At 24.8% G+C, this 16,532-nt stretch overlaps 1 protein-coding gene across 1 annotated transcript; it reads right to left on the reverse strand.

Annotated features, from left to right (window-relative positions):
- Positions 1–272: 272 nt before the first annotated feature.
- LOC145834999 (fibrinogen-like protein A) lies at positions 273–10,330 on the reverse strand. The gene is made up of 7 exons (XM_082942532.1): positions 10,304–10,330; positions 2,927–3,167; positions 1,463–1,593; positions 1,204–1,300; positions 1,021–1,117; positions 821–894; positions 273–514 (listed from the first exon to the last, which is right to left on the reverse strand). Exons 1-7 carry the CDS (start codon positions 10,328–10,330, stop codon positions 273–275), a joined length of 909 nt encoding a protein of 302 aa, XP_082798658.1.
- Between the last annotated feature and the right edge of the window lie 6,202 nt (positions 10,331–16,532).

The raw sequence follows: 16,532 nt of genomic DNA on the forward strand, positions 1-16,532 counted from the left end.
CTATTTATAAAAAAAAAACTAATAATAAAAAGATTAAAAAATTATTCTAATACAAACTTGCTGATAGCTAAGGTGATAAAAAGTATTTGTAAATTTCTGATTTATTTACAAAAGCAAGGAAAAACTAAACAGCCTATTTCATAATTACTATAAGTATGAAAAAACTTTTTTTTTTAAGTGCTTAGTTATTATGGTAAAAAAAGGAAACATAAAATTTGTTTTATTAACTGATATTAACTGAAACATTCGATAGATGATTGTACTTATTTTGTTTAGTTTCCACCAGCCGGCCTTATCATCAGTTGTGTTTTTTTCAAATATCTGTGGTTATCCCACCATTTTAATTGCCGAAAGTCATAATCGCTTCCACTATTGTGTCCGTTGACGTTTTGCATGCCACATTCATTCCACCAAAACCCACCCCCACGTGCAAAAGCACAGTTAAATTGCCAATTGTCGTGAACATCATCATATGTGCTAAACTCCATATTGTTTGAATCTTCCAGTGCGTCACCTAACGTTTAAAATTAATTTTAGAAGAACTTTCCAAAACATACTTTTTAAATGTATTTTGTTTTATAAAAACTTTTTAGTCAAAAGTTTAAGAAAAATTTTTTGTAATTTAAAACAACTAAAATGTAAACTTTTGTTTTTTGAATTTTTTATTTTGCTTTTAAATTAGATCTTTTTGAAAATTTGTTTAGGTTTTAGTTAAAATGTTTTGTTTATAGATTTATATTTTTATTGGTCAAAGCTTAAACTTCGTAAAAAAAGTTTTCTTTTTATAAGTTTAATTTTCTGAAAACAACTTGTTATAAACCTCCATCTCCCGAGTAAGACCCTTTTTTATATGTAAGTTTGTAATTTTCCTCTGAACCAGCTACACGAAAATTCCTAAAATAAACTAATTTTAAAAAAATAAAAATTGACTATAAATTATTCTGTACATCTTTTAAAATTTTTCAGCGTCATTTTGTTGTAATTTCAAATAAACCTTATATAAAACATAACTTAACTCACTTGTATTCTGCATATTTATTTTTACCATCAGAAGTAGTAAATTCAACCCTTAAGTCATTTACTGAGTTTTTTGTCAACTTGTTTAAGTGTTTAAGGCCTGTAATTTTTAATAAGGTTGAAAAAATATTTATTTAAAATAATTTTGTAGCATGTCTGGTGTTATTTGCATTAAAATTTACTCACCCAACCAAAATTCGCCATTAACGCAGCCAAATCCTTGTTCGTATGACTTCCAATTTCTATTAAAGTCCACTGTTCGATCAAATCTCCTCTGAAAAACCTGTGAAAAGTTTTTTTTTTCAATTTAGGAACATCAACATCTAATAATTTGTTAAATTAGTTGACGTAACAAATGCTTTTAAAATATTTTTTAAATTATTAATCACAAATGAATTTTTAATTACTGAAAGTAAGTCACCAAATCTTTACAAAGCAAACTTACGGTCCATCCACCAGAGGCACTGTTCATTTCACACCAAACCTCTAAAATTTCCCCGTCAATTTTAATTTTGTAAATACCGCTTGGTAAGCTTGGGTCTAAACCTTTGATGTCTTTACAATTCCTGAGCTTACCTAAAAAAGCATGTATAAGTTTTATTAAACCTAATTAAAATATAATAATTAACCTAGAATTATGTTTTGTAGATCGTCTATTTTCTTTGATTGAATCTTTTTAATTGATTGAACTTTCGTTATTGTTTTATTCCGGTCTGCTAATTTATTCATTTGCATTAATATTGTCTTGCTCAGCATCTGTAAGCATAAACATTCTTTAGAGAATTTTAAAACTAAGCATCACAAATTTAAATAAACTAACATTTTCAAAATTCATTTGCCCTAAAATAGTTTTGTTCTGCTCACTTATCACTTTATTGAAGACATAATATTTTCCTGTACAATGTACCGCTAAGCAAGAAAAGCATATTATTACAAAAACATTAAATATTGCAGATGCAATTAACATTTTTTTCGATTCAAATACCATCATTGTTTTATCAGGAAATTTCTGAAAAACAATTTTTAGTTATACAATTTGACAGCAAGTTGTTTATTTAAATTGGAACATAATATTATGTTTCATTTTAACTGTAGTTGTATAAATGGTTGCATACAACTTTTTTAAACTCTATGTGCAGTATATATACAAAGATATACTTCTGCTCAATTAAATTATAGGTGAATTAATTTTTTGTACAGTAGTTGTTGTTTATTTCTAGTTTTTACTGTTTGTCTTAAAACTCCTCGTTTTATCTAAAAATTCATTACAGCTTTCAAAATAAATCACATCGAAGCTGTATAGCTTTAAAAAAGCAGACAACTGTGTTCGGGTGCACACTCTGGCCTTTGAAATAATATTAAAAATAAACAAGTTTACTACTAAAATATTTTAAATTATTGTAAATAGTAATTTAATTTTTTAATTTATTTATTTACAAGGCAACAATGTTTCTCCCCTAAGGGATCTTCAGGCCTGTAAAATAAGATAAACATAAGGCGATGGACAACTTAAGAAAACACAATAATGCAAAAAATTATAATTGAATTCAAATTAAAATTAAAAATGTATAGCGCTATTACTAGATAATTAGTTAACAAATTTAAAAGTTTTATAACAATGAAAAAGACTTTTTTTTTAATTTTAAATATGATTTATACTTACAATAGATGATTTGTTCTATATAGATTTGGATTTAGCTTATTACAAAACAAAACAAAATGGCGCTTAACAAATGAGGGTACAAGTAATAACAAAAACAGAACTAAGTAATAGAGAAATTAATACGCTAAGTTTTGAAATAAAATTTCCTAAAGTGCGGGCAGGTGTAGTAGAGCTCTTGTCTTTTGTTTAAAATTCGTTTCTTATTAGCAAGTGCTATTTCTATCTTTTCCAAATTGCAAGTCTTACAGATTTTGCCTATATTCTTCATTTCCCTGATCTTGTGCATTATGCTCCATTTTAAATCGTAGCTGGTGTTATTGTTTTTTAGTCTCCAAATGTACTTGGAAAGCTCTGTTCCCTTGTTATTTTCATTCTTAATATCACTAATGTGCGCATACCATCTCTTTTTGAACTGGCTTCCTGTGGATCCTATGTATTCTTTTGTTTCGTTCTGACTGGTAATCGTCGCCTTATAAACAACATTCCCCTGCAAACATTTGCCACTTAAGGGGCAGGAGTCTTTGTTGCGGCAGTTGCACGTTTTTTCCTCTTTGTCTCCAATTATTTAAATTGTCGAGACCTATTGTGCCCAAGGAATAATACTTGCATATATAAATAGTAATTTAAATTGTTATCTTTTATCAAAAAATAATATTTAAACCATCGAAAACTAAGTTATAATTTAGGTTTTGTTAAAATGATTCATACTAAATGTTTTGTATAACAATAACGTATTTTTATTATGAATTTAAACTTTTTAATAAAATTAATCGAGTTAGTAAAACAACAAGTCCTTAAAAAACTTTACAAAACCATTTAATCAAAATTGTTTTTCAATTTTAAGGTCACTAAACATTTATAAACAAGCATCAATAAGTTAGAGTTTTAAAAATTTTGCAAAAAAAATACATTGTAAGAGCTTTAAAATTTTAAGTAGTTAGTTTATGAATAAGATTTTTTTTTCTTTTGAAATGTCTTTAAAAACAAGAATTTTTGCTTTTAGTTTGTGTTAGTTTATAACAAAAACAGAGTTTATAATACGGCGTGAATTTAAAAACAATAAATTTGTATAGTCTTTAGTAAAAGTGTGTTAAAACAAAGATAATGTGTTTTTTACGAGTTTGAAACTTAATACTGGGTTTTAACTACATTTGCTCATTAAAAATATTTGAATAAACCGCAATGGAGTAGTTAAAATCAAATGTTTTATGATGATAACAACTATTGTTTAACTATTAACACATAAATAAGTATTGTAAATAGTGTTTAATGCTTTACTAAGTGAAGTGTGTTTAATTAAACTATATGTTTGAAAAAATTATAACAATGCTAAGTATCTAATTGTCAAAATAAAAATCTATCTTAATATTAGTTATATTTTTACTAGTACAGCTATTACTTTAAAAAACATAGTTTAAAAAAGTACCTCCTTGAAAACTACTTTAACTTTTAAACATACAAAACCAACATACTGAAATACTTAAAACATTTTTTTTTGAATTTGATTTACAACTTCAAAGATAATCAAAAGGCAACTACTATCAAAAATTAAAACTATTTTTTTTAGATAAAAACTTTTTTTTTAACGAGAGAGTGGAAAATTACTTAAAGTTTTTTTGTAAAGCTACAGTAAAACTATAAACCAACAAAAGGTAGTGAGAGAATTCAAAAAAATACAAGTGAAATAAATATTTAAACTTAAAGTATATTGCATGTTCACAAAACAATATAAATTAAAAACTAAACAAAAATGAAAACAATTTGTTAACTTTAAAAATATGCGAAACTTGTATTTTTAAATATACCATATTGAAAAATATTCAAAAAATTATATTGAGTACATGATTTTTCTGTAACGATGGTTATTTTTTAAATGTTTGTATACTTGTATACTTTTTTGTTTAAACAGAACGTAATTACCAAGTGTTTATCTATATCTCTTATCTGGTTTTCTTTACAACTGAATTGTAGAGTTAAATGCATGTTTATAAATTTTTCGTTTATTTTCTTTGTATATCTTTACTCTTGTGTTAAAGGATTCTAAAAGTAAGTTTTTAATAATATAAGTGTATGTATTAATCAATTTAAGGATAGTTTTTTTCTTTTGCTGTATGAGCTATGAAATGTTTTTAAATAACTTTTAAGGATATGTAATTTTTAAAAACTGATAAACTTTAAGGTAAAAAACCATTTCAACAAACGACATTTACTATTTTGATATAAACTGTTCATTCCAAGTAAACAATAAAAGAAAATTTACTGTAAGGCGATAAAAAATGAAAAACCTTACAAAAATGAATTTTATATAATGTTCATAACAGAGTATGTTTTAAAAATTTACTTTTGTTTAGTCTTATAAGCTTGTTTATTTCTTTATTATCAAACAATTAGCTGTAAGTTAACATTTTAAATGTTTGTTAATTTTCTATATATACTTAATATCTATTAGTCTTACTTTTATTTGCACTCCTTACCTACGTTTCACACCTACAAACAAATCTTCTAAAAATTCACATTTTTTGTGTAACTTTACATTATAAATAGAAAAACTTTTAAGTGATTTTCCTCTCTCTCGAAAAAAAAAACTTTCCACAATTCGTTTGAATTTCAAAAAATATTAAACTACCAAAGATTTTAATGTAAGTTTTAAACTTTTAATGTGATTATACAGTTGAAGTAAAAAAAAATTCTTGTGATTTTCCACTCTCTCGACTTAAACAAAAAACTTTCCACTGGTAATTTTTTAAATCTTTCAAATTTTTTTTTTAATTTGAATTGTTTTTGTTGTTTATTTTGAGTTTGAGACAAAACTCGTTAAAATATATTTTACTTAAAAATATCGAAGTGATAAGTAAAAGTAAATACGTTTTAAACTAATTTTTTCATACGTTTAATATTTATATATGTTACACATGTAAAACTTTTCAAAAAGTAAAAGCTTTTATTAAACTAATTAAATTACCTTTGTAAGCGTCAAATATTTTAGTATGTTACTATCTATTTTTAATAGAACATTTAGGTGGTTCCATTAACAAATTAAAACAGCATTTTTGTGATGTACATCTATTTTATCTTACTTACAGCTTTGATAATGTTATTTTATTTTAATATGACTAATTTTAATGCTTATTAAAAGTGTTTAAAACGCTCTTTACTTGTTTTTCCTCAAAATATATTTGAAATAAATTTTAGTTATCTTGACTCATATATTATATTCACTCCGTAATCCAAAAACAGCTAATTAAACTAATTTTACTTAGTAAAGGCGTATAAAATATTTTAGTTTAACAACTTTCATACTTGTTTTATTACTTTTAAATTATTACACAACTTAAAACTAAAAATAATAAGCAGATTACTTTTTGGCAGAACTTACGTTGGGATTTAAACATTTTGTTTTCAAATTTATAAATAACTAAAACTAAATGAGTTTTAAAACGATAAAAAAAAGCATTTTAAATCTCTGTAAATAAACTTTTATACAAACTATACATTTTATCAACAGTATTTGATGTGTTTTGCAAATAAATCTAACTAACCTGCAATTTTTGTTTTAAACTAAAACAATAGGTTAGATGTTATAATAAATTACTTAAAGATTTTATAAAATATATCAAATTAAAAAAAGTACAGTAAAACAATTATGAATTTTTTTATTTTGCTACTTTGCACAATCTTATTTTAAATTTAAAGTCGTGTGTGTTTACTGTTTTTAACAAAAAAGCTTGTTTACAACAACATTACCTGATTACTACTATTAATGCTTAAACTAGTTTGTTTTAAGAAAACAAATTTGTTAAATTTGTTTTCGATAGACACGCGTTTTTGTTTTTAGGTTGTACAAGTTCACGCATAGAAAGTATAATGTACTACACTGCGTTTAATAAGAAACATTAGTACTTCAGATTTTATTTTTTCTTAACAACTGTTTAAAGTTTGAATGAATAAGTTTTAAACATTAAGTAGTAATTGTTATTAGAAAGTATGTATTTACATGCATAAATTTCAATTAAAAAAAATTAATTAGTTTTTATGAGTTTTGAATTGTTTATCTATTGCAATTATAATAACACTCAACTTGTTTAACCATAAATATTTTGCAAATTGTCTTTAAAAAGTTTAGTTTAATTAGCAAAAAATCTAAGTAACATAAATTTACGACAACAAATAGATTTTAAGTAAAGTATTTTTTATAATTTTTCACTTTTACACAACGAGTTAAAACAAAATATATTTTCTAAAACAAAATCAAAATGAATAGCATATTAATTTAATTGTTTTAAAAACTTATTAAAACAGACTTATTAAAGTGGAAACTTATTAAAGTGGAAAGTTTTTATTTCTATATCAAGATAGTAAAATCATCACAAAAGTAAAAAAATGACTTTAAAACTACATTTATAAGTTAAAATTTCACAGTAAAATTAAAAAAAGTTAAGTATTAGAAAAATGAATGACTTATTAGAACAATGGTAGAAAGTTTTTTGAGAGTGTTTATAGAGAGTAGAAAATCACCGAAAATATTTTATCCTTTTACTGTAAAATTACACTAAGAAATTACAGTAAATTTATCAGTAATTAAATATTTAAGAACTTTAAATGATATATTAAAAAAAAAGTAAAAAGTTATTTTCTATTTTGATAGAGTAAAAAATCACAAAATATTTTAAAATTTACTGAAAAATTACACTGGAACATCAAAATTTACAACATATTTATATGTAGATATGAAAAGTAGGTAAGTAACACAAATAAATGTATGACTAAAACAGTTTACCTTACAAAGTGTTTTTTAAGTACATAAAAAAAACTAAAATTTGAAAATTTTTAAACAAGCAGTGATCTCTATAAACTAGTTGGTAGTAAAACTTTTATGTATATTCTTTTAAGAGTTGTTTTCGTAAAATATAAGTTTTAATTAAAAATTAAAATAATTGTTCTTAAGTTGTTCAAAAGCATAAAGTAGTTTCTAAGTAATTAAACCATTTTATGATTACATTTTTGAAAATGATACCTGTAACAGTAAAAATATTACTTATATTAAAATAGGTTTGTATTTTGACGATTAGATATTTAACATTATTGTAACTTTTTAAAACAGCGTCGTTTAATTACACACTTGAAAAAGCATTAGTAATTGTTTAAACTTCTTTTATGTGTTAATAATAAAGCAATTTTTGATTTTCATCACAAAATAATCTGATTATAGTTACTCCGTAGCAATTTATTATAACATTTTTCAATGCACAAATGTAGTTTAACCCCAGTATCAAGTTTTAAACACCAAAAACTAACTTAATCTTGAATACAATACATGTTTTTACATACTATAACAAATTATTGTTCGTATATATTTACACAGCGTAATAATCTCCGTTTTTTTTAATGTACAAATAAAAACTAAAAACAAAAACTGTAGTTTTAAAAAAAGTTTAAAAAAATATAATAACAAGTTTGTATTAATAAACAAAGTGTTTAAAATTTTATATCCTTTAAAATGTAAATTTGTTGTAAAATTTATAAAACTTTAAATTATAAACGCTTGATGTAACATGGTTTTAAAAATAAATATAACCTTTCTTAATAAGGTTTTATGAAGTTTATAATATGTTTATTGTACTAAGAATTTTATCAGTTTCGTTAACGATTTAGGTTCATTTCAAATAGTTCATTGTGTTGTGTTGATTATATAAAGCAATTTAGTAAAAGTTAAAACACAAGAAGCTTAACTGTAATATTAATTCAGTTAGTTTAGGTTTTCTTTTTTTATTATATAAACATACTTTCAACTACTGTTTACGATAACTAGGAATGTTTTTTATCTTGGTTAATTTTAATATTAATAAAAAATTAGAGTGTGCACTTGTGCACAGTAGTGTGCCTTTTCTGAGCTTAACCATTTTTAAAAAATGTTTGTTTTTTACTTTCTAAGCTGTAATGATTTGTTAATTAAGAAGAAGAGTTATTTTCAACAGTGTATTAATTGTTGTTTACCTATAATTTTTACTGTTTTTATTGATCTGCAATAGCAAAAAACTATAAAAAATTGCTTGCAACTAAGTTTTACAACTAGAGCTTTTATAAATCATAAATATTTAGTTTAAAGTAAATACAAAAACTTGCTCTGTCATTGTGTATAAAAAAAAACTCAAATATTTTAAAAAATTAAAAAAGCTATTCATAATAAAATATTTGTTAGTTGCAGCTGCAATATTTAATGCTTTTTTAGTGATCAGTCTATCATGAGTGGCGGTACATTGTATTAGAAAATATTATGCATTGAATGAGAAAATTAGTGAACAAAACAATAGTAGATCAGCGCAAATGAATTTTAAAACAGTTAGTAAATTTTAAGTTTAAATAGATTAATAAAATTTTATAATTTAATTTCACAGTTGCTGAACAAGACGCTATTAATGCAAACGTATAATATAGCGGAACAAAATGTAATGAAAATATACAATGTTTAAACAATAGTAAAACTTTTAATCAATCAAGGTAAACCAATCAAAGAAAATATACGATTTATAAAACTAACTTCTAGGTTATTCAATTGTATTTATTTTTAAACGTAGCTTTAAAAAAAGATCTAAGATGTCTTTTGGCAAAGTAAAGGAGTTGCAAAGACATCAAAGAACTGAATCCAAGTTCACCAATTGAATTTTACAAGATTGGCAAAATTTTGAGGTTCAGAGTAAAGTGAAGAGTGCCTCTGGTAGATGGACCATAAGTTTGTTCTACAAATGTTTAATGACTTGCATCAAGTAATTTGTGGCAATTATGTTTTCAATTAAAGTTTTATAAAAAGTTATTATTGAGTAAACATAGTTACAATAAAAAAGTTATTATAGAGTAGATTGGTGTTTCTAAGTAATTTAAACTTTTTTAGATTTTTCAGAGGATATTTCATGGAACAGTGTACTTTGATAGAAATTGGAATGATTACGAACAGGGTTTTGGCTCCACTAACGGCAAATTTTAACTTGGTAAGTTTAATTTAATATAAAAATTCCTTACAAAGTTAAAAAAATTTCAAATAATTTTTGAAATTTTAGGCCCTAAACACGTGAACAAGTTGACCAGAAACTCAGTAAAAGACTTAAGAATGGAATTTACTTCTTTTAAAGGTTAAAAAATATACACAGAATATAAGTGAGTATACAAGGTTTATATAAAAGTTTTTAGTTTAGCTTAGCAACTAAAGTTTTGAAACAGTAACGGTAAAAAATTATAAATATCATAGAAGTTTTATTAAATCAAGTTTTAAATACTAAAGAATAGTTTTGTTTAGGACTTTTTGTGTAGCTGGTTCACAAGAAAATTAAAGTTTTTCATACCATGAATGATCTAATTCTGGTACAGCAGGTTTACATTAAGTTGTTTTCAAAATTATTACAAATTTTCAGGTTTTGAAACGTAATTATTTGTTAGTTGTACTTTATATAATTTAAATGATATAAATTTTTGAAAACTAGTAGTACGAAAAAAATATATGCAAAACCAAGGCGAGCTAGATTCGTGCTGAACTTTATACAACGATTTAAACTTAGTATAAAATCCATATGTTTTTAGTTTAATCTAAGGTTGCACCATTTGAATTTTCCAAATCAGTATATAAATAACGATTTCTTTTTTGTTGACGTTGACCATTTTTTATCACGTTATCTTAATCTTAATTTTTAGATTGAGATACTTTATAATGAAAAAGAAATTCCTGCGTTTAAATGTATTTTATTCGGTGTTACTAAAATATTTTTCTAAAGCATCTTGTTAAAATGTCTTTAACCGGAAGCGGTTCGACAAACTACGCAATTATGGATTGGGATAGTTTATAGATATTTTTCATTTATCAAACATTACAGTTATAAAGTATTAAATTCTTAGGGATTTTAAATTTGATTTAGATTTAAATGTATTATAAAATTTAACTTATTCAACAACAAATAAAACTTATAACACAAAATACATATAAAAATGTTATGTAAAATTATACTTTGTAGATTAAATTTATACTATTTTTAAAATGTAAATGTTAATTCACTAATAAAACTATAAAAGTTTTAATTAGTTAGATTTTAACACCTTATCTTAAGCTTAAATATTTAGGTTTTGCTTTATGAAAAAAAATTATCTCCTGTTGTTAAATATTCTTTTTTACTAAAATTTAAATAATATTTCCACACCACTATTTTATTAATGCCTACAAACGGGTACGTCCTACCTACTTTGTACTACTTTGTTACATACTTTAAAACTGGCAGTTTGTTTGAATTTTTGTTACTATTTCTTGAAAATAAAATATTTATCAAAAAAGAAGATGTTTGATTATTTTTGCATCATACAATCTTTTACTAGATTTTTTAATTGCATAATTGATTTTATAAGTTATTTAAGCTCGATGAAGCAATAGTAAGTCAAATTTTATATGAACTATTCATAAATGTAAGTTTATTATATATACAAACTTGTATACTTTAAAAGTCAAAATAAACTTATCTTTAAACTCTTGCGAAATTTAAATGCTGAGTAAAGTTTTGTTTGAATAATATACTAAACATAAAGTTATAACATTTTAACTTTTAGTAAGATTTGACTTTTACAAAATGTTAACTTATTGATGCAAAATCAACTTTTGTTTAAAACTTTGATATAAGTACGAATATTTATAAAAAGAATAATAGTGTTAATAATATAAATCAAAACTAAGGTTAGGGAACCTAACTTTGTGTTTGGGTAAATTTGAAGTTTCAGTATTTTATAAAAATTAAGTTATAACATCAAAATTATTATGTTTAATTGATTTAATTAATTGTAAATGTACTTAAGTGCTTAAAATATTAGTTTACATAATAACAAAGAATCTCCATTCAAAAAACAGTGTTTTTATTAATAATAATAATTTATAACTTTCATTTTATTTCACAGCATACTGTTGTTTGAAATTGTCGGACTCAAATAAGGCCAAAAGTGATTCTCAAAATGACGGAACAAGGAATGACGATTCTCTTCAAAATGCAGCTGAAAATCCCTCAGAGACACCTCGCCTCCGAAGTCTAAATGACGAAACAGGGAATAATGTTCTCTATCTTCAAAGTTTAGATAGTGCCCTCAACCTTTCGATGAATCCCCCAGTCCGAGACCCTTTACCTCCCTATCCTGGAGTTGGTCATGGAAATCTCCCAGCAAACGAGAGTTTAGCGAGACTGGATCGAAAACTCGCCGTCTTCCGCGGCAGTTACAACCGTTAACTGAACAAAGTAACGAACCAAGTTAAAGTAGCAACTCCTGCAGAATTACTCAGTTTGCATGCTATGACAAAAGACTTGCAGACCTTTCAAGACATTAGCAACGAGCAAGCCGAGCGATCTGCTGAATACCAAAGCGGTCTTGGACAGAAGGCGGGAAGATGTTGAGAACGCAGTCCGAAACCTTGATATCAAGTTAGCTGATGTCGAAGCAGTTTTGAGAAAGAAGTCCGAAACCTCGATAACAAGGTGACTGACATACAAAACATTTTGAAGAATCTATCGAACATCATAATCGATATTGTGAGAAATGGTGGAAAGAAAAGGAAACCTTTGAAAATGTTACTGCAAGTTTTAAAGTAGGTGCAAAGAGTTGCTGAATTTTAAATGTTAAGTTATGTTCAGTTTCATGTTAAGTAATGAAGTTTGTATTAATCTGCTCACGTTTGTAATAAAGTTCTGTAAGTTTCATAAGTACAACGATATTAGTATACAACGATATTAGTTTTTGTATGAAAACGTTAAAGCCTATATTAATATCAGCAGTTTGCAATTTGGTTGAGGTTTATCTCTTACTTTAAACTTTGTATCTTTAATTATTTTATTTTATGCTATGTGTCTATGTAGCTTTGTTGTTTACGTCTATATTTTTTCTTGTATTTTAAACATTTATAAAAAATGTTTAAGTTTTAATTCATCTTTTATTATAAAATATAAAGTTAAGAAGGAAAATTAATATAACGGTCCTAGATATAAATGAGTTGAATAAAAATATTTAACTTCGATATGAAAGTTCAAATGGAATATAGAAATATACAGTCGGTAAAAATTTAGTTGTCTAATAAAGTATGAAATAGGTTAAAGTATTATTTTGAAAAGCTCGTGTAAGACCCATAAACTATAGAAGTCATTACAGTAAGTAGACTTTGAAACGTATGTTTACCATCATATAAAATGTATTTAAATCAATATATTTCTTTACTTATTTGTGAAACAGTAAAAAGTTACAAACCGAATCTAAACAAACTTTAGTTCTTATTTTGATAAATTAAAACACCTAAAACAATCTATGTCATCTGTTTTTTTATATATTTTTTATTTAAACATTTTTGTAACTGTTGTATATTCTTTTTATGCAATTTGCTGAAGGTTTTGACTTATATAGTTTTTTATATTTTTGTATAATTTTACATTTGTCACCAAAGTGTAATAAAATAGTTCATTTATACAAATTACAATGAGCATAAAAACTATTAGTTGAAAAATTAGAAGGGTAAAGCACATCTAAGCTGTATAAAACCCTCTACATGAGCATAAAAGCAAGTTTTATTTGAAGAACTACACACATTTACAAGCTTTAACTTTTCTTTTGATTAAATAGTTTTATTATTGATTTTAGATGTATGATGAGAAAAATCAAAAATATGTAATGAATACATTCATAATAAGTGTCAAAATACAAAAATTAGTTCAAAGCAAATCTTTTTGTTAATAAACAATGGTTATTGATTTAATTTATTTATCCCACTGTATAATATAGCGCAAATTTACTAAACTATTTGTGAAAACAATCCACAAAAAAACAAATAGTTAAAAAGTATGTAGATCTTTTTATCATAACTATTTATGTTTTTAATTTGAAAATTATTATAACTACTAATAAAATTTACAAAAAAGCTGCAAATGGAATATGTTTTTCATTTTATTTAAAAATTTAGTCATCTAAGAATATTTTTTAGTATAATTAATGTTATGAACAACTTAAGGAATACTTTATTTTTTAATTTAGGCTTGCTTAGTTGTTACTGTTATGAAAAATCTCAAAACTTTACAGTATTAATAATTTAATAACTAAACAAAATATTTAATATTAAATTATAATTCTATTATTTTTTCTAACAAATAGTTAGAGCTAGGTAAAATTTAATTCGTAAATTTTAATCTATCTTTTTAATTTTAATCTGTTATAACAACATCCGTTTTAAATTTTCTTTTTTTCTTTGGTTAAAAAGCTTTAAAACACTCACTTCTTCTAGTAGACAAATCTAGTTAAAAATATATTTTCTAAATACAGCTAAATCTTAGATGAAATTACATCAATAAAACAATATTTACACCGATTGTTAACTAAACTGACTTAATTCTTTCAAGCATAATAACCTTTAAAAGCTTGAAAACAAGCAATCGAATAATAATATTTAATTTAAAGTTTAATTTAACTTCACTTTTATGTAAAAGTATTAATGAAATACCTTTTCTCTTCACTTAAACTTTTGAGAATTTTAGTAACAACTAGTTTTAATACTTTGGGTTAACCAAAATGAGTGTTAAATATTTATGAAAGTATGAAACCAATACCTTAGAATAACATCATACCGGTTTTGTATGACTTAACTGTTATAATGTGGTTCTATAAGTTCAAAGGGAATTGTTTTAGAAGAACTTTGGTATAACTTTGATATAATAAGATATTAGATGTATTACTTTGTAAGATATTTAATTCAAGTAGAGAAAAAGAACAGCTTTAAATAAATAAAAAACACTTGAACTCTCAATTAACTTAACGTAAAAAAACACAAGAATTTAAGGTAAACTAGTTCCTACATATTAAAAAGTAACTAGTTTGAGTTAAATAAATTTCCAATGTCTGTTATTTAGACATTTAACATAATGGTTTTGATAGTTTGTTTTGATTATTAGTGAAAATTACTTGAGATTATAAAAAAACAACAAAAACAAAAGCTATTCAGACATTGACTTTAATTTACAAAACGTACGAACTATTGCTACAATAAAAACGAACGTACATAATCAAAGAAAAAAAAGATTTTAAAATCACTGTTGGATATTCAATACAGTTTATTTAAGAATTTTCTAACGTTTTACACTGAGACAAAAAAAACATTTAAACTAGTAATTAAAAACAGCTGTATAGTTACCGAGCTACGATTTTTAAAAGTTAGAGTTTCACAAACTAAGAAAAAAAAAAAATTTAATCACAATAACTTTTTTAGTTTATAATTTTTATTTGAAAAACGTGTAACTGTAACCAGCAAAAGCAAAAAATTATTTCGAATAAAAATAAATTATTAAAACTTTAAATAAAGTTCTAAAAAATAGTTCACTAACTTTTTATTAACCTAAAACATTCAGCTTAAAATTACGATTAAACTAACAAAGAAAAAATGTTAAGATTCCACGATCCATCTCTCTAAAGCGTTGACGCCAATATCCATGCCAGCAAAATGTTGTTCGATCATTTCTTCGCAGCTGGTTCTTGCATGACTTCTCTTATGAGTGTTTTTTGTTGAATCAAGTAAATCTTGCTCGTTGTTGTTCGAACTGTCACTTGCAGCTGCTGCCGGAGTATTGTTTCGGTTATAACTTGCAGCTAATGCTTGGTTTTCTGCTGCTGAAAAGTTGTTTTGGTTATAACTCGTGGTTTCTACTGGATGCTTGAAAACCGACATGCTTTCTACGCTTGTTGACGACCACTGGTTTGTATATTGAATCGTCTCGTTGTTTCGTTCAACGTAACACACTTGCTGGTAGAAGTAGTTCGTAGTAGTAGACATCATAAAAGTTGTGTTTTCCATCATATTATTCTTGATACTTTGATCGCAAAACCTTATTTGTATGGTAACTTGCCTTTGAAAATGCCTGTATTTATAACTCGCAATATTTTTTCTCAAATGCTTCTCTCGCCGTGTTTCAACTGTCTACTCAAGTGTAGACGGGAAGTCTGTTACTCAGTGTTACAGCATTCGAATTCACTGTGAGCGTTAGAATTTGCTGTGAGCGTTTAACTTCGCTGTAGGTTTCTGTGTGTTATTCTGTGTGAGCGTTTGTATTTTGTTGTAACTTACTCTCTGTGTTAGCGTTTGTACTTAAACTTTTGTGTTTAAGCGTTGAGCATTCGAACTTACCAGCATTTTATTTTTCTGTTAGCACTTTGCATTACTAACTGTGAGTTTACTTCGCTGTATGTTGTTGTGAGCGTTTTATTTCACTTTGTACAAGCGTATAACTTTGCTGTAAGTCAATAAGTATAAGCGTTCGAGCTTACTTTAAGATACTCCGTTTAATAGTTTAACATTACTGTTTGATAGTTTTTTTTTACTTGTCTAGTTGCATGAGAAATTCAACTTATTTTCTATCTTATCAAGGTATTATTAGGTTTTCTAAAAAAAAAAATTACTTTTATATTCTTTTAACAAACGTTTTATGGCAAATTTAAAATTAAATAGTGTTTCATAAACTACATTTAAACTATATAATAACTTATGTATACGAATTAAAAAATTTAAGAACGTAGAACAAACAAACGTAGAACATAAATAAACGTAAAACAACTATATAGTTTTATTATTTTACTTATAAACTTGCACATAAAAATATAGATTTCGACACAACACCGAGTTGGTATCGAATGTTTTATGAACAAAATACAAGTAGTTTTTTTTGCTGAAACATATAATTTAGTAGAGAGTGAAACATAACAATTTTAAATACACTCTTTAGTAAATTAGTTTATTTGCTTGTAAACTTTTTTTAAATATCAATTGAACTTTATAACTTTCATGAACTTCACTAATAACAAAAAATCT

Source organism: Thalia democratica, chromosome 1 (assembly GCF_965202585.1).
Source record: "Thalia democratica chromosome 1, ktThaDemo2.hap1.1, whole genome shotgun sequence".
In the NCBI taxonomy this organism is placed as follows: Eukaryota; Metazoa; Chordata; class Thaliacea; order Salpida; family Salpidae; genus Thalia; species Thalia democratica.